Raw genomic sequence first — 21735 nt, 5'->3', positions numbered from 1 at the left:
TCTCTATGGAGCATTTTCTTTTTTCTTTTTTTTTGTGTGACAGAGACAGAGGGACAGATAGGGACAGACAGACAGGAAGGGAGAGAGATGAGAAGCATCAGTTCTTCATTGCGGCACCTTAGTTGTTCACTGATTGCTTTCTCATAGGTGCCTTGACTGTGGGCTACAGCAGACTGAGTGACCCCTTGCTTCAGCCAGCGACCTTGGGCTCAAGCCAGCGACCTCAGGGTTTCTAATCTGGGTCTTCCGCGTCCCAGTCTGATTCTCTATCCACTGTGCCACTGCCTGGTCAGGCTCTATGGAGCATTTTTAATTTAGTTTTAGTTTTTGCTGACTAGCTGTTTGCTTCCTAAATCCGTTTTTATTCCCACTTATTTTTTTGTTTGTTTGTTTATGTTCTAGTGTTTTGTGACTAGAAATTGGAAGGCTTGTTTTCCACCCCCCTAAATGTTTACATGGTTGTTGGCATTTCAGCCTCTCTAACAATGGTGGTACAACCAATGTGGAAATGCCATTTGGTTCTGGGTAGAGAGAAGGTTGCAGATATTATGCAGACAAAGTTTAAAGTAGCTTTTATCCCCAGTTTAAAATTTTATCATAAGCAAATTTACTTTTTTTTTTTTTTTTTTTTAGTGTGAGACAAATTTTCATTTTCTGTCAAAGTAAAATGGAAATCATAGCTCAGTGGTAAGCATCAGTTAGCTTAGGAGAAAGTGCTTAGCTCTCTGAGGCTTTGAGCTTTACCTTGTAAGTGTTAGAAACTACTTACTGCTTCTGCCCACCGTGGGTGGCGGTGTGGGTCAGCCTCGGGGACGTGGCAGAGGCCTGATGTTGGCAGATAGGGAAGGCGTATCTGAAAACTGGCACTGACTCCTATATTGTGTGTGTGTGTGTGTATGTGTATGTGGTGGTTTTATATCTTGTTTCCAGGGGACATGATGACCCTACTGATGAAAAAAGACACGTTGACAGAGGAGGAGACTCAGTTTTACATAGCAGAAACAGTGCTAGCCATAGACTCCATCCACCAGCTCGGATTCATCCACAGAGACATCAAGCCAGACAACCTGCTCCTGGACAGCAAGGTACTGCGGGGCGGAGTGACAGCAGGGCCGTGTGTGTGTGTGTGTGTGTGTGTGGGGGGAGCGGGAGTGACAGCAGGGCCGTGTGTGTGTGTGGGGGGGGGCGGGAGTGACAGCAGGGCCGTGTGTGTGTGTGTGTGTGTGTGTGTGTGTGTGTGTGTTGGGAGTGACAGCAGGACCGTGTGTGTGTGTGTGTGTGTGTGTGTGTTGGGAGTGACAGCAGGACCGTGTGTGTGTGTGTGTGTGTGTGTGTGTGTGTGTGTCCCGGCCTGAGCACCCTCTGCTCTGCCCCTGCTCTGTCCCCTGCGCTGCCCCTGTGATCACGGCAGGGGCGCTGTGGAGCTGTGAATGTCTTATATGTTTCTCTCAATGTTTTTGTTTTTTTACAAGTTTGCTGTTACTGTACTTTCTTTCTCTGAAAGGCTTATGATTCTACAGTTTTGTTGTTTTTTAAGATTCTATTTATTGATTTCACAGAGGTGGGGGGAACAAAAAGTAGTTGCATCACTCTAGCTGTTCATTGGTTGCTTGTCGTATGCGCCTTGACCGGGCAGGCCTGGGGTTTCAAACCCATGACCTCAGCATTCCAGGTCGACATTTTATCCATTGTGTCACCACAGGCCAGGCTGATTCTCCAGTGTGACTTGAATGTTCCTCTTAAAAATAAAGGACATGAAAATGATTATGGAGTAATCACATTGAAAATGATTAGGAGTAAAATTGATTTATAGAAGGTTATTCTGGTCTGGCCTGTGGTGCCGCAGTGTATAAAGCGATGACATGGAATGCTGAGGTCACCAGTTCAAAACCTTGGGCTCGCCTGGTCAGGGAACATACGAGAAATGAGTTGATGCTCTCTCTCTCTTTCACCTCTCTAAAATCAGCAAATAAAATGTAAAAAAGAAAAAGAAAAAAAGTTGAAGGTTATTTTGTAATAAAGCCAAAGATAGTCATCTTGTAGCATGTAATTATTGGGGCGTGTCACTTAGTGAGCCCCAGCCCCCGCCCTGACGGGCTGCCTCCTATGGAGGAACCCGGCCAGGAGCCGGGAACGGAGGCCCAGCAGCAAGCGCAGCTCTCCCCGCAGAGGTCAGGTCCTGGAGCAGCCTCTGCAGTGGCCTTTTTATATTTGTTTGCTGTGCACATGAGCTCACAGCGAATGTGAAGAGGACCCTTGTGCTGCTAAGTTGGGGGACACTGCCTGGGTATCTCCTCAGCCCTGGGCACCCCTGAGCCCTGGGCATCTCCTCAGCCCTGGGCGTCCCCTGAGCCCTGGGCATCCCTGAGCCCTGGGGTCCCTCCAGCCCTGAGCCTCCGGTGTCTGTGAAGCACAGATCCTGACCCCAAGAAGCTACTCAGGCTCTTCCAGCCCCAGTAATGTAGAAGGTCATGTGCTGTCACAGATTTGTTGTCTAGACTGAATTTTTCTTTTAAGAGAAAAGTAAATTTAATTTTTAGAGTAATTTTCTTTCTGTCTTCTGATAACATTCTTGCTATCATTGAAAACCTGAATTTTTTTCTTTAAAAGCTTTGATTCTGTTTCAAGAGGGCAAGAGATTTATCAGATAATGTTTTCTGGTTAATAGTATTTTTTCCCCTTTATTATATCAGTGCACATACATAGTAGAAGATTTGAACAATACAGTTACAAAGAAGAAAAATATCAGTAACTTCACAGTGCAAAGATAAGCACTATGTCAGTATAATAGCTTCAGTACCTTTTCTGTTGGTGTCCATAATTTATATACAGTTAGCTTTCTAAAAGTAAATAGCTTGGTATTCTTGGTATGTAAAATATTAACGCATATAAAAGTATTTTTTTATGTCCTTGATTTCAGATACATTTTTTTTTTTTTTTTTTCTGAAGCTGGAAACGGGGAGAGACAGTCAGACAGACTCCCGCATGCGCCCGACCGGGATCCACCCGGCATGCCCACCAGGGGCGACGCTCTGCCCACCAGGGGGCAATGCTCTGCCCCTCGGGGACGTCGCTCTGCCGCGACCAGAGCCATTCTAGCGCCTGGGGCAGAGGCCAAGGAGCCATCCCCAGCGCCCGGGCCATCTTTGCTCCAGTAGAACCTTGGCTGCGGGAGGGGAAGAGAGAGACAGAGAGGAAGGGGGGGTGGAGAAGCAAATGGGCGCTTCTCCTATGTGCCTTGGCCGGGAATCGAACCCAGGTCCCCCGCACGCCAGGGCGACGCTCTACCGTTGAGCCAACCGGCCAGGGCCTCAGATACATTTTTAATGAGGTGTTGGCCCTACTTTGCTGGTCCTGGGTTCACGTGCCCTGGTCTGGTTCGCCAGGTGCCTTAGGACCATCTCAGTTGTACCCTGTAGTCTGTGTTCCGGTTCAGCAAACAGTGAAGGCTAAGAATTTGGGGACTCAGTCTAGCTGAGGAGGAACAGAGAGCCCTGCGAGGTGCAGTTTTACTCTCTGTCTATGCCAGCCAGACTCGTAGAGTAACTGTTCACAGGGAGCCCAGTTCTGTGTGGGCTGTGTGGAGCTCTGAGTTTCTGCTGTCGACTTGGAATAGCTAGAGTCCCCAGAAACCTAGGTTAGCACAGCATGTGCTCCAGGCACTGCTCCTGAGGACACCTCCTTTCTTAGAGGTGTCCAGGTAAAACATGTCATCACCAGAACTACAAAGTAAACTCTGTTCCTTGACTTGTACAACAAGTTATTTGCAAGTCTGAAAAAAAAAAAAAAGATATCAGGTTAATAGACTCAAAGCTGTCTTTGTTTGACAGTTTACCTGTGTGCACACGCACACACAGCCAAATCTAATGGAATTTCTTTAAAAGCAAAACAAAATAAAACCTGACCCATCTGTGCTGGGCCTCTAGCCTTGTACCCCAGGAAGTTTGTACGTATGTTAGGGTCTGAAGGAAGGTGGTGTCACGAACGGCCACACATGTTGAAGTCACTGGGCTCAGATGTTGGCCACACCGCATCTGTGTGGCTGGGAGCAGTGTAGATCTGTGCATTGGGGTTCCCTCTCCTGCTTTTGATTTTCCCTCCTTCTCTGCTTAAAATTCAACCACCCTCTGAACATCAACCTCTTTCTCGGGGCTAGTTACGTGCCAGGACCCTTGTCTGCACTGATTCCCGTGCTCCTGCCAGGAGGTGTCATTACCCCTATTTCCCAGACCAGGTGGCAGAGGTTAGATAATCCTGGTCCGGAGAGAAAGAGCTTGTTGATTTCTTGTTTTGGTTCTGCCATGTCACCAGCAAGCCGTTAATGACTCTGAGTCATTATGTGTGTGGCTTAAGAGTGAAGAACGAGACGACACATTTAAAGCCTGGTGTCTGGCTCACAGGAGCTGTGAGTGTTGAGAGTGATGGCATCAGAGACTTAGGATTGGAATGCAGTCTGGCCACATTTATCAGGAAGTGTTGAAGTGTAGGAGTGAAAATGTAGGGGCTCTGAGTTTCTGCTGTCCACTCGGAATAGTCAAATCAAGGTCATTTCCTTTGTCTCTGGAATAGTTTACTCCTTGGAATGAAGGAGTTACATCCCAATGAAGTAATTCAAGAGAAGAAGAAGCTATATGAACAAAGATTTGTTCCTTATTTAACAACCATTTATGAAGGCCATCCTCTGTACCAGGCATGGTTGGGGTTGAGAACATGGGCCCTCTGTGTCACAGGGGTGCTTGAATCCTCATCACAGTAAGAGTGAAGAATTGGGGATGAAGTGAGTGTCCAGTGTGGGGGACGTTAGGTAGGCAGGAGGTACTAAGGCATTTGAATATTATCTGTAAACATTAAAAATGGTAATGTCTAAGCCTATGTCCATATAGAAACACAGAGGAGTATTTGAGTTAGTTTAAGGAGTAAAATTATCTTTAGATGCTATAGAGGGTTCAACTATGTTTAAAAGTCTGTATGTAGACAAAAACAGATAATATGCAAAAATGAAAACACTGTTGTTAATTTAATAGAATTTGGGGTGATCTTTTAAAAATGTATGTGGTACTAAATATATTTCCCCATAACGAAAGGACGAGAGGCAGCACCCGCAGGCTGGGGAGCTGTGGTGAGTCTGCGGGGAGCGGGCGGGGACCCTGTGTGCCCCACGCCCGCGAGTGTGCACCCATCGCCGTGTTTCTTCTCAACAGGGCCACGTGAAACTCTCTGACTTTGGCCTTTGCACAGGCCTGAAAAAAGCACACAGGACAGAATTTTATAGGAATCTGAACCACAGCCTTCCCAGTGACTTCAGTAAGTGTGAACGGTGAGGTTAGCCTTTTTATTCCTTAACCGGTCCTCGCAGAGCTGCCCCCGGCCACGGGAACGGGCAGGACGGACTGGGAGAGCCTCCCGTGGAGCCTTCGGAGAACTCAGCGTTGCGCCCGGGCAGTGGGGCAGGCCGAGGGGCCCCGGAGTGTGACGGGCCCGAGAGTTCACTTTGAGTGCTCCTGAGGTTCCTGGGGAGAAATCGGCCGCAGAGGAAGGTCCTGGGAACAGAGCCATCCTAGGTGCTGCTTTCTCTCACAGCCGATAGACATTTATCGTTATGAGTGTCCCTGTCACAGAGCACTAGCAAGCCACTGAACTCACGTAATAGAACTGCAGCTCATCTTAGAGAAGCTTATATCAAATAATGAATTACAGATTCAGGAGTCTCTGGTGAACAGTTCCTGCTCCTGGAAGTGTGATGGTGATTTCGAGAGATTGTCCATGTCGTAGGCCTGCCTCAGGACCTCTGCTTCCGACGGGACTGGGCTGATTAAAAGCCCTGTCACTGTGACCCGGGCCTGCCCTGTCCTCGGTGGCCCCCTGAGGTGCTGGAAGAGCTGCCCGCTCTCACGGCGTGACTGACACGTGCCCCGGGTCGGGCTTGTAGACTCGCTGTGTTGTCCTGATGTATTGGCAAACTCGAGGGTCTCATGAGGTGTGAACTGGAGCCTAAAAAAGTGGTCAACATTCCTGTCTGAACTTTGATTAGAACTTGTTTTCAACTTTTAGCTTTCCAGAACATGAACTCCAAAAGGAAAGCAGAGACCTGGAAAAGAAATAGACGTCAGCTGGTAAGTAATATCTGTAGTTTCTTACATGCTACAAGCCAACTCTGAATATGCTCAAAAAATATGCACATAAATTTGAGTTTGATAAATGTTTGCAGCATGTCTCTCCCTTGCTTTTAAGATGACCGTAACATGGCACTGTCACTATGTCAGTAGCACCAAACTCATCATTTGAAGGCAAGTAATAGGTTGTTTTGGTTGTGGCATTTTCAGTAGATGGCATCATTCTGACCTTTTACAGTGGTGACAGCCCCTTTCCTTCCTGTTCCACCTTTTTCCTATTTTTATGGTGGTAAAGGGGTCATATTTAAGCTGGAGGTCTCTCGAAATGAAACTAAGTACAAATACCTCCCGGAGCTGTAAGGCAGTGGTTCTCAGACTTCTCAAACGTTGGTTCGCTTCCGCAAGTCAAGACTCCTCAGTTTACTGGCCCTGCCCTTTCCTAATTAGCAGTGGAAAACAGAACCAGGTGTTGAAAATTGGAAGAGAAAATTAAGGGAAATACTCATTACTTACCTTAAAAATATTTGAATACACATAAAATCATGTGCTGCAGGTTTAAAAATGGCATTATTGGATTTATCATGATTGTATATTGGAAATTATTTATTTATTTGTGACAGAGAGAGATAGAGAGAGGGACAGAGAGGGACAGACAGACAGGAAGGGAGAGAAATGAGAAACATCAATTCTTTTGTTGTGGCTCCTTAGTTGTTCATTGATTGCTTTCTCATATGTGCCTTAACTGGGGGGCTACAGCAGACCGAGGGACCCCTGGCTCAAGCCAGCGACCTTGGGCTCAAGCTGGTGAGTCTTGCTCAAACCAGATGAGCCTGCGCTCAAGCTGGCAACCTCGGAGTTTCGAACCTGGGTCCTCCGTGTCCCAGTCTGGCACTCCATCCATTGCACCACTGCCTGGTCAGACAGAAAGTTATTTAAATAGTACAAATTCACCACTAAAATGTTGCTGCCCAGCAAACTTTTATTCCAATTCATTGGTTCATATCTGAAGTGCAGGGAACACGTCCTGATGTCTAGTTATTAGAGAGTTAACGGAAATGTGTATGGCTGCATACTTAGGCTTTGCCAGAAACCTGTAGTGAACGGATTTGAGGATGGTAGAGGTAAACTAAAAGCAGTCATCAGAGTGCGAGAATAGCACTGGGGGGAGACTGTGACCGGCTCAGAGTGGTGACGGTGCGCGTGCCTGCTGCACAGTCGGCGCTTCTCGTCAGTGCAAACACGGTAGCCACTGGCGGGTCTGCCCGGTGCTGCTTGTCAACCGGACCGCTCAGGGAAGTGCTGCATTAGACTTCTCTGGAGAGAACTCAGTGACTTAGCAAGGTCACTGGTAAGTAGCTGTCATGTGAAAGTGGAAGCCTATAGAATTGTTTAAGAAAGAATGAAAGGAAGGGCTTGCCTTTTTTTTTTTCTTCTAACTTTTTGAGGCCCATATGTGGACCCAGACTGTGCTTTGAGCATTATGGTTTTTATGTTAAACCTGGGCCTGGGGAGAGGCAATTATTTAAACCAAACACCTTTGCAAGATATGCAGTTAACCTCTGATCATCTTCCTGTGACATTAACTTGGGGATACTTAAGTTTGGTGTAGTTGGCCACGTGATCGTATCCTTTCCTTAGGATCTCGGATACTTTTTAAATGTCTACACTCGGTGTGGTTGGAACACTGTTTACAAGCTGGCTGAGGGTTAGGGAATGCCAGGAGTAAAGGTGGTCAGGACTTCTGGGATGTCTGTTCATGGAGCAGAGCTGAACCAGGGCTGCGCGCCAGGGTCACCTGGGAACTTGAGGGCGTACTGCTGTCCGGGTCCCTCCCCAGAGATTCTGACTCACTTGGTTTTAGGTATATAGTCCGCATATCTGATTTTAAAAAGGACTCTGGGTAATTCTGTGCAGTGAAGGTTGAGCCCCTCTAAGGAAGAGACTATTTCTCAACAACAGCTTCTGTCCTGGTCGGATAGCTCAGTGGGTTAGAGCCTCGTCCTGAAGCACAGAGGTTGTGGTTGGATCCTCGGTCAGGGCACACACAGGAACAGACTGATCCATGTTCCTCTCTCTCTCTCTCTCCTTCCATTCCACTCTCTATAAATAAACATTAAAAAAAATCAGTAGCTTCTACATTATTGGGAAATTGACATTTACCTATGTTTTGGAAGCTAACAAAAGGTAAAGAATCTTCTTTGATTTTTTTTCTTTTAAAGCAAGCCAAGATTTAACCTTTGGCTGCTGTATTAATATTTATTTGGGGGGTAATTAAGCTTAAGTACCTTAAGTATCCTATGTTTTGAGACAGACTTTATGCTCTTTGACACACACCAAAGGGTCATGTCCAACTTACTAGGAATCACTTACAGGTCTACAAAGGAGAGTTCTGTTTCTGTATTTGAAGTGCAGTATCCTTTAATAGTTTAAGATCTTTTAAAAATTAAGTCTGAGCAGACTAAGGTTCTCATGCTGTGATTAACATTCTTGCCTTTTTATTTTATCTGTGGTAGAAATGGAAATGTATTAAGGTAATTTTTATTGCCTGTTTTGATAACTTGAAGGCAATAAAGCCAACTCTTAGTCTTTAAACGGTCCTTTAACCCTTTGAGCAGTACAAATGTTCATGTACATCCTTGTGCCTCCTGACCATCCAGAGTAAGATCATAACAAAGATTTTTATTTTAAAAGTGTGTAAGGCAACATTAAAAAAAGGCCAATGTGTGTTCTTGTTTCCACAAATTGGTTATCAAACAAACATGATTTTAAGTTAATAAAACTGTAACTGGAACTGATTTCATTTTTTGAAAAACAACTCACTCATGGAGCGTCAGTGAGCATGAGAAAAACGCACTACTCAAGGGTTAACCCCGAACTCTTCACCTGTGGTAAGGGGTCCCTGGCAGCTAGTACCAAGCGGCAGGGAACATTAGTGCATGCGTAGTAGGAATTACTGCTTTACTGCTCTAGGCTAATAAGCTTCGTACTGCTCACCCACCTTATCACTTTCAGTCCATTGAGAGCCACTGAGTAAAGCAGAGGCTGTGGGCGCACTCCCTGGCTACAGACTTCATACTGCAATGTTTCAAATTGCTCTGTGGTCTTGGGAAGCCTTAGGCCCGGCAACTGACTAGGGAATAGGTAAGTGTCAGCTGTATTATTAAACCACAGAGGTGAGAGTTGAAGTACATCTAGGCATCCAATCTTTGTCACTTTATTTATTTTTTAGTGTAACTTTACAGTAGTGGTTGAGTAGGAAGTGGAATTATTTCCCCCGAAACCCTAACTGAAACATAAGTTGGAACGTGTCATATGTTTGAAATGACTGTTAACAGCCAACAAACTCTTTTAGAGTATAGCTCTGATTGACCCTGTAAATGTCCAGACAACAAAAGGAAAAAGGATGGATTTGAGGTACTAAGAGCCTGGAGCTGGAGGACGCCTTGGCTGGAAAACAGACAGAAGTTGGGGAAGGGGGCAGTCCTCGACGAGACAGAGCTCCTCCCAGGTGCTCAGAGGAGCCTGAGCTCCCCAGGCGCTGGACTGAGGCCCCGGAGTGAGAGCTTCGCCTCCTGTCACCAGTTGTGCCTGCTGCTGCTTGTATTTTATAACTCCTGGAGTTCATTTGTTGTTTTTTAAGTGAGAGGAGGGGAGATAGACGGATTCCCGGATTCCCGCATGTGCCCCAACTCCGAGAGTTTTTTTTTAATACATTAGTATCTTGTAGTAATTCCTTTCCTGTGGCAGCAGATCTCTGGTTTCTTTTTCTTTTTCCCTTTTCATTTTAGATTTTATTTATGCATTTTAGAGAGAGGAAAGAGAGAGAAAGGGGGGCAGGAGTGGGAAGCATCAGCTCATAGTTACTTCCCGTATGTGCCTTGGCTGGGCAAGCCCGGGGTTGCGAACCAGTGACCTCAGCATCCAGGTTGACACTCTGTCCCCTCTGCCACCACCAGTCAGGAGAGCTCTGGTTTCATAATAGAAATCTTTGAATGAATAGATTGACAGTACTTAATATTCAGCTTTGCTGGAATAAATCTAGTTTATAAATTGAAAGGTTTTTATACTTTCTTAACTTTCTGCAATTAGAATGAAAATATTTCTTTCTGCTCTTTGAGGTATGCCCAATCCATATTTCAGACTTAAAACTTAAAAAACTAACAAGTCCTGGTGTTTATGTTATTTAATGTATTTATTGATAAAACGATGTATAATTATGTGTGTGGAAAAGTGGATTTCTATTATATAGTATACACAAAATAAATTGTAGATGGAAAGTAAAACTGAAAGTTTAGAAGCAAATGCTGTAAAATCTTTGTGACCTCAGAGTAAAAACATTCTCAAATACAAGAAGTACAGATCATAAAGAAAAGCGTGTTTTATTTTACTACTTTAAAGAAAGTTTCTGTATATAGAAAGACACAAATGAGAAGATAAATCCCATGGTCCCACTACTTTGGAATTACCTTGCCGCTCATGTGCACAGCCTACAACCCAGCAGCTCTACCCCTAGTCATGTGTCTTGGAGAAATCTTGCACTTGTAAACCAGGAGACATGTCAAAAAATGTTTATTACATTTTCATAACAGTAAAAAACTGCCAATTACTGAGAGGTTCCTGCCCATCAATAGGAAAATGGTTACATTCTGGAATAGAAATGTTACAGCCATGAAAATAATTGAACTGTAGCTATGTGTGACATCATGGATCAATTTTGGAAACAAAACATTGAAGGAAAAATCAAATAGCAGAAGACTGCATGTAGAATGGTACCATTTTTCCAAAGCTCAAGGACAAAGTTAAAAAGCTCTCCTTTCGAGAGACATGGCGAATTCTATTTCTTTGGAAAGCAGAGGAATGATAAACATACTGGGGTGTGGAGAGGGGTGAGGAGGGCTGGGGGGAGGAGCACGCGGTTTGTGTTAAAGATACTCGTAATATTTTTGTTCTTCAGTTGAACTCGTGGGTATTCGTTTTCGTTATTATGCTTTTTGATTTAATAATTACATATTTCTGGTATGTGACAAATATTACATCATTTAAAAATCATTATAAAATGATAAGCCGCAGACTGGGAGAAGATACTTGCACTATTTACAACTATAAAGGATGAATGTCCTGAATCAGGATTAATGCCCTGGATTTATAAGAAAATTTTATGAATCAATAAGAAAAAAGATAATACAACTAAAAAAATAATAGAAAAAACAACTAATGGGCAAAGGATCTGAACAAAAGACCCGAATGACTGATTAACATTAGCACTCAACCGTATTGGAATTAAGGGAAATGCAAATTAAAACAGAGAGATCCAATTTCATAATCATCAGATTGGTAAAAATGATAAAGTCTGAGGAAGCGAATTTTGGTGAGATCCGGAACATCAGGAGCTCATTCCCACTGGGGTGTCCACTAGGCGTGATGGCTTTGGACAGTTGGAAGCTGTCTGATTAAGTAGAAGACCCAGTGATACTATTTCTCTTACATTCCCTAGTGAAAGTTTTGCAAAAGTGCCCTGGAGGAGTTACAAGAATGTTCATTCAGGTGGTATTTGTGCTAGTGAAACATTGGAAGCGATGTAAGTGCCCATTTACAGGAGAATGGAGAAAAAACCAAACTACTGTGACATTGTATAATGGACTAGTACACAGCAGTGGCATGGGTGAGCTAGGGCTGCATGAATTAGTCTCACCTATAATTGGAGTAAGAGCAAGTTGTAGCCTTACAGACTAATACAGCACAGTATGAAACCCTTTATTAGAAGTTGAAATATACAAAAATTAATATTAGGTTATTACTTATGTGAGTGTTCCTACAAGCCTAGCACAAAACTCCAGGGGGGGTTAACTTCAGTGGAGAGGGAGGGAGGGATTAATTGTTTCTTTAGTTTTATTTATTTTTTTAAAGACAACTGATTTGAGACAAATATGGCAGATTATTTAACTTTAATATGGGTAATGGTTATATAGTGTCTGCTTTGTTTCTGGATGTTTGCAGTACTTCCTAATAAATGTCTTTAAAAGAACACAGCAGTAAATTTTTTTTTTTTTTTACAAGGACAGAGAGAGAGGGACAGATAGGGACAGACAGGAACGGAGAGAGATGAGAAGCATCAATCATCAGTTTTTCGTTGTAACACCTTAGTTGTTCATTGATTGCTTTTTTTTTAAGATTTTATTTATTCATTATAGAGAGGGGAGAGAGAGAGAAGGGGGGAGGAGCAGAAAACATCAATTCCCATATGTGCCTTGAATAGGCAAGCCCAGGGTTTTGAACTGGCAACCTCAGCGTTTCCAGGTTGACGCTTTATCCACTGTACCACCACAGGTCAGGCCATTGATTGCTTTCTCATATGTGCCTTGACCGCGGGCCTTCAGCAGACCGAGTGACCCCTTGCTCGAGCCAGCCATCTTGGGTCCAAGCTGTTGAGCTTTTTTTTTTTAAATAATTTTTTTTTTTTTTTTATAATTGGTTCTTTTTTTTTTTTTTTTAATTTTTTTTAAAATTTATTCATTTTAGAGAGGAGAGGGAGAGACAGAGAGAGGAGAGATAGAGAGAGAGAAGGGGGGAGGAGGAGGAAGCATCAACTCCCATATGTGCCTTGACCAGGCAAGCCCAGGGTTTCGAACCGGCGACCTCAGCATTTCCAGGTCGACGCTTTATCCACTGCACCACCACAGGTCAGGCCTGTTGAGCTTTTTTTTTGCTCAAGCCAGATGAACCCGCGCTCAAGCTGGCGACCTCGGCGTCTGGAACCTGGGTCCTCCGCATCCCAGTCCGACGCTCTATCCACTGCGCCACCGCCTGGTCAGGCACAGCTGTAATTTTTAATTCTAGAAGTCAGATAATACCGTCATCTCCTAGATTAGAGCCACCACGTGGCGAGTCCCCAGTGCCGAGCACGCTGGACGCTGTGCTTCCTCAGAACTGCAGCCTGGTCTGTGAGGAGAGATTACTTGATTTTAGAAAACATTCCTCTCAGAACTGTATCTGTGTATAAGTAGTTAAATTTGGTAAACAAACATTATGAACCTTTGACCTATAGGTTATAACTTTAGCTTTTTCTTTTTTAAAAAAAATTTCCCAGTGACTTGAGAGAGGGGAAATGGGAGAGAGTGAGAGAGAGAAGCATCAACTTGATTTCACTTAGTTGTTCCATTTTAGTCGTATGCCCATTGATTGATCTCCTATGTGCCCTTACTTGGGGTCGAACCCACGACTTCTGGCATGCTGAGTCGACACTATCCACAGAGCCACCCAGCCAGGGCCTAACTTTAGCTTTTGGTAATAAAATCCCCATTATGATTTCCTCAAGTCAAAGAATGTAGATGATAGAAAGAGGGATGATTTGGAGCAAGACAATTTCCAAACTGCACTCTGTCACTTAACCAGTTCTGACGCCGTGGGCAAAGCCATTTTGGGTGTCAGATTCTTTTTATGTGCAGTGTTGGGTTCATAAGGTCCTCTCTGCGGAGGTGCCGGGACTGGTCTCAGCAGCAGTAAGAAATACAGAGCGGGCCCTTCCTGCTGCCTGGGGTCTCGCGCTGACAGGGCTTTAGTGTTCATTTCGGAAGCGCTCTGGCAGATCAGGTTTGCCGTAGAGCAGCCAGGCCTCCTGCACGTTTAGTCTGTGGGGAGCTCAGGAGGGCTGGTGGCCTTTGGTCTCCAGACAAGAACTCGGGGCATCCTCCCGCTGGCTGGGCCCCCCTGACGTGTGGCGCGTGTTTCAGGCCTTCTCCACAGTAGGCACTCCTGACTACATTGCCCCCGAGGTGTTCATGCAGACCGGCTACAACAAGCTCTGTGATTGGTGGTCGCTGGGAGTGATCATGTATGAGATGCTCATCGGTAAGTTGCATGCTTCCAGATGGTGTTTTCTGTGTAGCCGGGGGAGAGTCCTCTGCTGACAGCAAACTGTTTCAGTTAGATCAAGTTTGGGCTTGATCTAAGCTCTCCGCCCTCCCTCATCTTCCAAAGTTAAGTTTACCAGGGCAAAAAGCCTTGGCCCCAAACCGTTTCCCACTCTCTTCTCGGCACACGGGCATCCTGTGGTTGCTTCGGGGAGCACTGCCCACGCTTCCCTGCTGCTCAGTCCTCGCGGTCCAGCAGCTCCCCCTGTCCCCGGGCGGGCGGTGACTGGACGTCCGCTGTGTGCAGAGCGCTTTTCCTGCCCTGCCTCTGGCTCTCTCTACTCCCCACGCTGTCCCCTTCCCTCAAGGCTTCACAGCATGGAACCCTGTGACCTCTCTCCTTTAGATGGTAGCTCTCATTTAGGGGACCCACCAGTGGGGGTGGGCCCATGCCTGCAAGCACTGGAAGAGGCAGGGTGTCTAGTGGTCCTGAGTGTGTCTGTGCGGGCGACAGGCGTGGCGTCTGGTTGCCCCGGGGAGCACGGGGTGGATGCCCGTGGGGCGAATGGGATCTATGTGTGGGTCGCTGGGTGATGTGGTTTGTGACCACTTATCCTCTTGCCTGTAGCTTTCAAAAGAAGGATGGCGGTCCCTTTGAAAACCATGCTATTTTCTTAGATAATGTGGCACTTGACCCACACACGGGTGTTCTTAGCCTTGGGTTTCTTAGTGATGCTTCACCCTTTATTTCTCCTTCGGGCACAGTGGTTCCCACATCTGCAGCTCTCCTGCACCCCCTTCTCTCCCTGGCCACAGAGCACCTCTTCACGAGGCTCTGGGGGTTCGGGAAAGAGTGGAACTCCTGTCCATGTCACGGAGGGAAGGACAGAACAAGGTCGTTAAAGATCCATAGCATCATGTTGAGGAGAATAATCTCGGATTCCAAGTTCAGCGATATAAAACCTCCAAGTTCCTTTTTTATTACAGGCTACCCACCTTTCTGTTCTGAGACCCCTCAGGAGACATATAAGAAGGTGATGAACTGGAAAGAAACTCTGACTTTTCCTCCAGAAGTTCCTATCTCTGAGAAAGCCAAGGACCTGATTTTGAGGTACGGGCGGGAGGACGTCTCCCCTATCCCTACCCAGGCTTCTTGACAGGAGTGAATCCATTTTCTAAGCTTTCATAATTTCCTGAGTTTGCCTCCTGCCTCCTCCCATCTCTCTCTTTTTTAAAAAAGGAGAGGTTGTTCCTTTTCTTTTTCCGAAGAGACAGCTTGCATGCTGAAAGGCCTGTGTCTTTTCCAGATTCTGCTGTGAATGGGAACATAGGATTGGAGCCCCTGGAGTTGAGGAAATCAAAAGTAACTCTTTTTTTGAAGGTGTTGACTGGGAACATATCAGGTATATCCATACAACAGCTTTCAGGATTATTTCAGAGTCTAGTTTGCTTAATACTAATTTAGAAGCGGCACTATTGGCAAACCAAGTAAGGGAAGTGATCTTTTTAAAGAATTCAGGTGTATTTCCCAATTTAAATTCATGGTGAAGATTGGGAGTTGGAGCTACCTGTCGGCCCTGAGCCAGAGGACGTGTTGCAGCCAGCAGTTATATCCACAGGGCAGTGAACTCTGGGTTCCACGGTGAAGGGAACCTCTAAGAAGTGTGTTTGCCTGGAACTTACCAACCTCTCTGGTGTCAGGGACGGACCGTGGGCAGGACTTTGGGCAGGGGCTGGCGCTGGGGTTGGAGAGGGAGGAGCAAGCTCAGGGGCTGGGGGCGTGGCGCAGAGTGGGGAGGCAGGGGGCAGGGGGCGTGGCCTGGGTTGGAGAGTGCTGCCTGCCCAGCTCAGCCTGCGTGGCTCCTGTGGGCCCCCGGCCAGGTCTGGTCGTTCTTCCTAGATAGGAGTGAGACGCTGTCATCTTTCATAATTGTGTACTGATTTGCATCCTTGTGATTTTTGACTTGGCTTCCTTTGTGCCACATTTTTAGCCACCCTAATCATTGGTACCTCTGATGAGGGGCAGAGCCCTGCTTGCGGGCCTCTCCCAGGCCCGAGTGTCCTTTCTAGTGGACTGGGCAGGCCGTCGGGGAGTGCAGAACTGTGGGGCTTGAATCTCTCCTCCTACAATGAATGGTTCTGGTCTTCCCAGCTAGGAATAGTTGTTATTTATGTTTCTTCATTGCAGTGTTTTGTTTGGCTGTAGTTAGTTGGTGAGGTTGGTCCGTGGTCAGAAGCTCTTCAGAGAAGAGACATGCTTCCAGCCGGGGGTCTTCCGTGTCAGACCAGGGGTCTTCTTCGGAGAAGACGCGGCTCGCTATAGGCCATGTGGTCACGAGCCACAGTAATTTTTGGCATGTCTGTTCTTGGCAGAGAGAGGCCTGCTGCAATATCTATTGAAATCAAAAGCATTGATGATACCTCCAACTTCGATGAGTTTCCAGAGTCTGATATTCTTAAGCCAACAGGTAATAAATAGCATCAGCACTGCCTCCTTCTGCTCTGAAAGCGCATGGTTTCCCGGTAAATAGCACCAGCACTGCCTCCTTCTGCTCTGAAAGCGCATGGTTTCCCGGTAAATAGCACCAGCACTGCCTCCTTCTGCTCTGAAAGCGCATGGTTTCCCGGTAAATAGCACCAGCACTGCCTCCTTCTGCTCTGAAAGCGCATGGTTTCCTGGTTCAGGGCGAGGTGTGCACAGCAGGGTAGAGAGCGTGGAGAGGGACTTCAGCTCTTCGGGCTCCTCGTAAGTATTTCCTGAGCCGGTGCCGGGCGGCGAGGCCGGCCTGCAGGACGTATGCACCTCCGTGCTTAGCCTGCCCAGCCGGGGGCGAGCCACAGAGATTCGTTCTCTGGCTATTAATTAAACTAAAGGTTAGGTCACCCGAAATGGAAGAAATGGGAAAATAAAACTTAAAATATATGTGAAAAAGGTTCAAGGAACATATTGGCAAGCAAATGTAGAAAATTCACAGAGTGAAAAATAATTTTTCCCAAATAGACACCAGAGCGTCCTTCAGAATGGCATGTCTTCAGTGCCCCGTGGTCCGTCGGGGTGAGGTGGCGAGTCACCTCTCACATCTGTTTCTTTCCCAGTGGCCACCAGTAATCACCCCGAGACCGACTACAAGAACAAGGACTGGGTCTTCGTCAACTACACGTACAAGCGCTTCGAGGGCCTGACTGCACGGGGGGCCATCCCTTCCTACATGAAAGCGGCCAAATAGCGCCCTTGCCTCGGAGCCCGCGCCGAGCGGAGTTCTGTGTACGCGTCCGGGCCCTCCTCTCGCACGTGCTTCTGAAAGAAGTTTATGGCCCCACCCACCCGTGCATCACGGTAGACTGTCCTGACGGGACAGTGAGGGGGTCCTCCCGCGCAGGGCGTCGGAAAGCCACGGAGCGGACACAGCCTTTCTACTACACTGGCCGTAGCGGCTTCTTTAGACGTGTCATGAGCCAATTTGATAGGTGTTAAAAACTAAACAAAACTTGAGTTTTCCTAAGTTCATTGGAACGGAGGGGAAAACGGCCATCATCCAACCTTTCTGAAATTGTAACGTATCCTTATTGACTACAGCCAATTCCCGTGATTTTGTGACACCCTTTCTGCCAAGCCCACCAAGTATTTGTGTCTTTACAGCGGAACATTCCATAGTGCTAAGGAAACAGCAATATGAAAGTGGCAGCCAGCGCTGCGGCTGGAGGGGACCCCGTCCTCTGCGGGCAGTGATGGTCATTTCTCCCCGTCGCTGGCCCGGATAAGCAGCTTGTTATAGCCTCCCTCCATGGTGCACTTTATTTATGGTACTAGGATACAGACCCTCAGTCCACTGAGGGATGTCCTCCCACACACCGGACATACTCGTGCTGCTTTTCTGAGTATCGATGGCAGAACACCAGCTTGATCCGCTGCTGCTCCTAGACAGCCCTGAAGCCACTGAGCGTTGCCAAGGCGTCCGGACCACCTGCAGAACCCTTTTTCTTGTGCTGTGTCGGAGAATCCCCAAGACGGCTGTGGCCATGGGCCAGCAGGAACGTGGCTTTAATCCTGGGAACATGGTGTGGAGAGCCAGGCAGAGGCAGGGGACCTGGCACCTTCTTGGCTGAGGGGCTGCTCCTACGCGGCCTCCGGAACCTCTGTGAAAGTGGTGATGGAACCAGCCCCGTGGGAAGTGCGGGCCAGCCTCCAGATCTTTGTCAAGGTCACTCCTCAGTCCTTGGTGCAGCTGTGTTCTGTCTTCTCTCTCGGCATTTCTTCTCTCCCAACTTCAAGTACCATTTTGCCTTGGAACTGTGGTTACGGAGTTTTCCTTTGCAGACGCCTCCCCGGGGAGTGTTCCTCTCCGCCCTGGAGGGTGGCTGCACTCGGGCCCACGGGCCTGCTGTGGTGTTCTCTCCAGACCCCTCGGAGTTCTAGCACAAAGTGCCTTTTCTTTCACAGCTGCCACCACCGTCAGAGGGACTTGGCTGTGTCAGGAAACTGGAGGGGTTCCACATTCATGCATTAATATTTTTAAAATGTTGATAACTCTGAAAGCATCATTTGCACCCGTGTAGTGACTTTCCCTGCTGCTGAGTGTCACGGCCAAGCTGCAGCTGGGAGGCTGCTTCCTGCCAGTCTTGATGTTGTTAAGATCTGCTTGGAAAGGAAAGTGTGTCCTAGCCTGGCCATTCAGGAAATAAAAGTGGAATTCAAAGGCACAGTAGTAAGTGCAGCTGCTTTGGATCTTCATGTCTTCGAGGAATAAAAAAGAACATTAAGGAAGTATTAACTCTGGGTGAAGGTAACGTATCTGCCCCTTAATCTTTCATTCATGCTGTTAGTAAAAAGGAAGTGAGTGCGGTCCTTTTGTGCAACTTTGTATTTCCTTGTATTACCTGTCGGGGTGTTGACCCCCATGTGTTGTGCAAGAGTGTGTGTGGTAAGCATGGGTCAGATGTGACAGGAGTGGTGACTGTGCTGGGGAGTGGCAGGGAGGATGGGAGGAGGGAGAAATGTCCACCTTTTAACTTGTAAACTTTTGAATAAACTGTGTGAAGAAAAGAGGTGTAATCTGTGATGTATTCTGATTGAAGTGTGGCTTCCAGTTCCGAGAGGCAGGCCAGGCACTCTGCAGTCACAGGGGAGCCGAGACCCGAGGTCCTGAGGCGCTGTCCGTGTGGCGGTCCCGTCTCCCATTGGGGCCACACGTGTTCTTGCGCCTGGTTCTGTGTTACGAGGCGTGGGCTCTGCCTCGCAGTGAGGCCAAGGGGGACCTTTCTGACAAGTGCTCTCAGCTGGCAGCCCCTTTCCTCAGCCTGGGCTGACCGTGGGGTCTCACAAGCTCTCAGGATGGGACTTCTCGGCCCCCTCTCTCCTCCATCTCTACCAGAGCAGGCTGTCTCCAGATCTTGTCCAGCTGAGTCTGGTTGGGTCTCACTTCTCAGCCCTCCCTGAGTCAGGGAGAGAAGCCTCCAAGGCAGGGAGGCAGGCAGGGGCGCAGACCAGGGTAGGACCTGCGGGCCAAGGGCCCTCCATGCAGCTGGCATTCCTGTCTTTCCCAGGCTTGGAAATGTGTGCGATGGGCTCAGTGTTGGTACTGTTCACGGATAATTCTGTTTCCTGCTCTTAGAGGGAATTAGGAACAAATAGAACGTCAGCCGTACCGCCTTCTCATGAAGCTGGCCGTCAATGTCCTCCTTGACTCAGGCTCTTCAGTGCCTGTTTCTTTTCAGAATTATTTTTGTGCCCTGTGCTTCTGAACTGCAGATCAGCTTGAGTGGAGAACTCTTACCCACAAGTGGCTTAACAGAACACAGCATCGATTGTTAAGTGAATTTTAGTGTTGATGTAACAATACTGTTAACGACCCCAGGTTGTTGGGAAGCTTAGGGAAGTTTCCTGGAGATGTCTGTCAGCAGTTGTTTGGCAGAGGGGCGTGAGCAGTCCAGGACTGGGGGCTGCCAGTGTGGCTTCTCACCAGCAGCAAGGAGCTGAGAGGAACTACTGCTTTGTGAAGAACACTGCAGTCACTTTTGTTACATTATTTCCCTCTCCCACTTCAACCCCCACCAGTCTGGTTCCTGCCCCTTGTATGAAACATGTATTACTTATCCCGTGTATAGAGCATGCTGGTTTATTACAATTCCTCTGCTCACTGGTGTCCATTGGCTTCTTTACTCCTGACCTTACTTGATCAGCCTGCTGCACTCACACTGTTGACTTTAAAAACTGTTTTTACCTCTCCGACTTCCTTGTTGGTTGTTCCTCTACCGGTGCTCCTCATAGCGATGACTTTTGCCCTCTTTTCACTCGTGATCTCTAGGATATCTGCCCTGTACTGTGGCTTCAACTACGATGCTTTTGTGGAGGTCTTCAAAGTGACCAGCCTACCTAGACCACTCCCCAGAATCTCCCTAGATCCCATGTAGCCAACTGCCTACTGGAAATGGCCGTCTGGAAGGCCTCTGGCCTCAGACAAAAGCTGTCCAGAGCTCCTCCTGTCTCCAGAGCCTTTTTTTCTAGCTCAGTCTCCCCAGCTGTCCAAGCCAGAAACCTTACAGGGCTCCCAGCAGTAAGCATGTCCAGGTCCGGAGCGGGGCCACCTGTCCTGCCAGTAGCGCCTTCATTCCCTGACACTGCAGTGGGCTCCTTCTCTTTCTCAGACACAGAGACAAACAGGAAGGGAGAGAAATGAGAAGCATCAACTTGTAGTTAGTTGTTCAAAGATTGCTTCTCCCTTGATGGGGGGAGGGAGCCAGTGACCTTCAGACCATGTCTATGACCCCACACTCAAGCTGGCAACCTCAGGGTTTCAAACCTGGGTCCTCGGCATCCCAGGTAAATGCTCTATCCGCTGCGCTATCACCTGGTCAAGCTGCACTCATCTTTTTTTTTTTTCTTTTTTTTTTTACTACAGAGACAGAGGGATAGATAGGGACAGAAACGGAAAGAGCTGAGAAGCATCAATCATCAGTTTTTCATTGCGACACCTTAGTTGTTCATTGATTGCTTTCTCATATGTGCCTTGACCGCAGGCCTTTAGCAGACCGAGTAACCCCTTCCTCGAGCCAGTAACCTTGGGTCCAAGCTGGTGAGCTTTGCTCAAACCAGATAAGCCCATGCTCAAGCTGGCGACCTCGGGGCCTTGAACCTGGGTCTTCCGCATCCCAGTCCAACACTCTATCTACTGCTCCACCGCCTGGTCAGGCTGCACTCGTCTCTTAAATGACATTTTTGCCTCTGGTCCTTCTTTCAAGTATGTCATCCTTTGGATTACCAAAGAAATTCTTTTAAATTTCAAGTCTGATCATGTCATTTCGTGTGCAACCCTTGGGGGCTCCCAGTACGCCTCTGCCCGAGGTCCCGGCCTTTCCTTACTCTGGCCTCATGTCTGTATCACCCCAGCCGCCTTCCTGACAATACAATTTTGCCCACAGTTGAGCTGGCCTGGGATACCTCCCCTTGTATTCATGGACCCAAAACAACTGGTATCTTTCCTTCACAACTTGGTTCATGTGTCACCTCTAGAATACTCATGTGAACTTGACCCCTCACAGTAAAAACTGGCCACTCCACCCTTCTGGGCTTTGAGTGACCGGCACTGTTGACAGAGATCTCCCTGTGGTTACAGAAGCCCCTTGGAGGGAGACGCCGTGTCTGGGGCAGTGTGTCCCCAGCCAAGCAGTGCTCAGCAGTGCGCTCACATGGCCACGTCTCCAGATCATGCCGAGGCCCCGCGCCACCGCGGGCAGGCCTGGGGCACGCATGCTGCAGCACCTGGGTGGTAGCA

The 21735-nt window shown here is 47.4% G+C and overlaps 1 protein-coding gene across 1 annotated transcript in view; it reads left to right on the top strand.

The window, feature by feature from the left end:
• Window positions 1–19007, top strand: part of STK38 (serine/threonine kinase 38) — a 48418-nt gene extending 29411 nt beyond the window's left edge. The window contains exons 7-14 of the mRNA XM_066237436.1: window positions 931–1085; window positions 5202–5304; window positions 6052–6113; window positions 13844–13961; window positions 14951–15074; window positions 15271–15366; window positions 16337–16431; window positions 17060–19007. Of these exons, the coding sequence (XP_066093533.1) occupies window positions 931–1085; window positions 5202–5304; window positions 6052–6113; window positions 13844–13961; window positions 14951–15074; window positions 15271–15366; window positions 16337–16431; window positions 17060–17190 (884 nt within the window). The 3' untranslated portion in view covers window positions 17191–19007. The remainder of the gene's footprint in view (window positions 1–930; window positions 1086–5201; window positions 5305–6051; window positions 6114–13843; window positions 13962–14950; window positions 15075–15270; window positions 15367–16336; window positions 16432–17059) is intronic.
• Window positions 19008–21735: the final 2728 nt, after the last annotated feature.

The sequence above is a fragment of the Saccopteryx bilineata genome, chromosome 1 (assembly GCF_036850765.1).
Source record: "Saccopteryx bilineata isolate mSacBil1 chromosome 1, mSacBil1_pri_phased_curated, whole genome shotgun sequence".
Lineage (NCBI taxonomy): Eukaryota > Metazoa > Chordata > Mammalia > Chiroptera > Emballonuridae > Saccopteryx > Saccopteryx bilineata.
The sequence above is the reverse complement of the archived record's forward strand: the minus strand, read 5'-3'. Positions and strand labels throughout refer to the sequence as shown.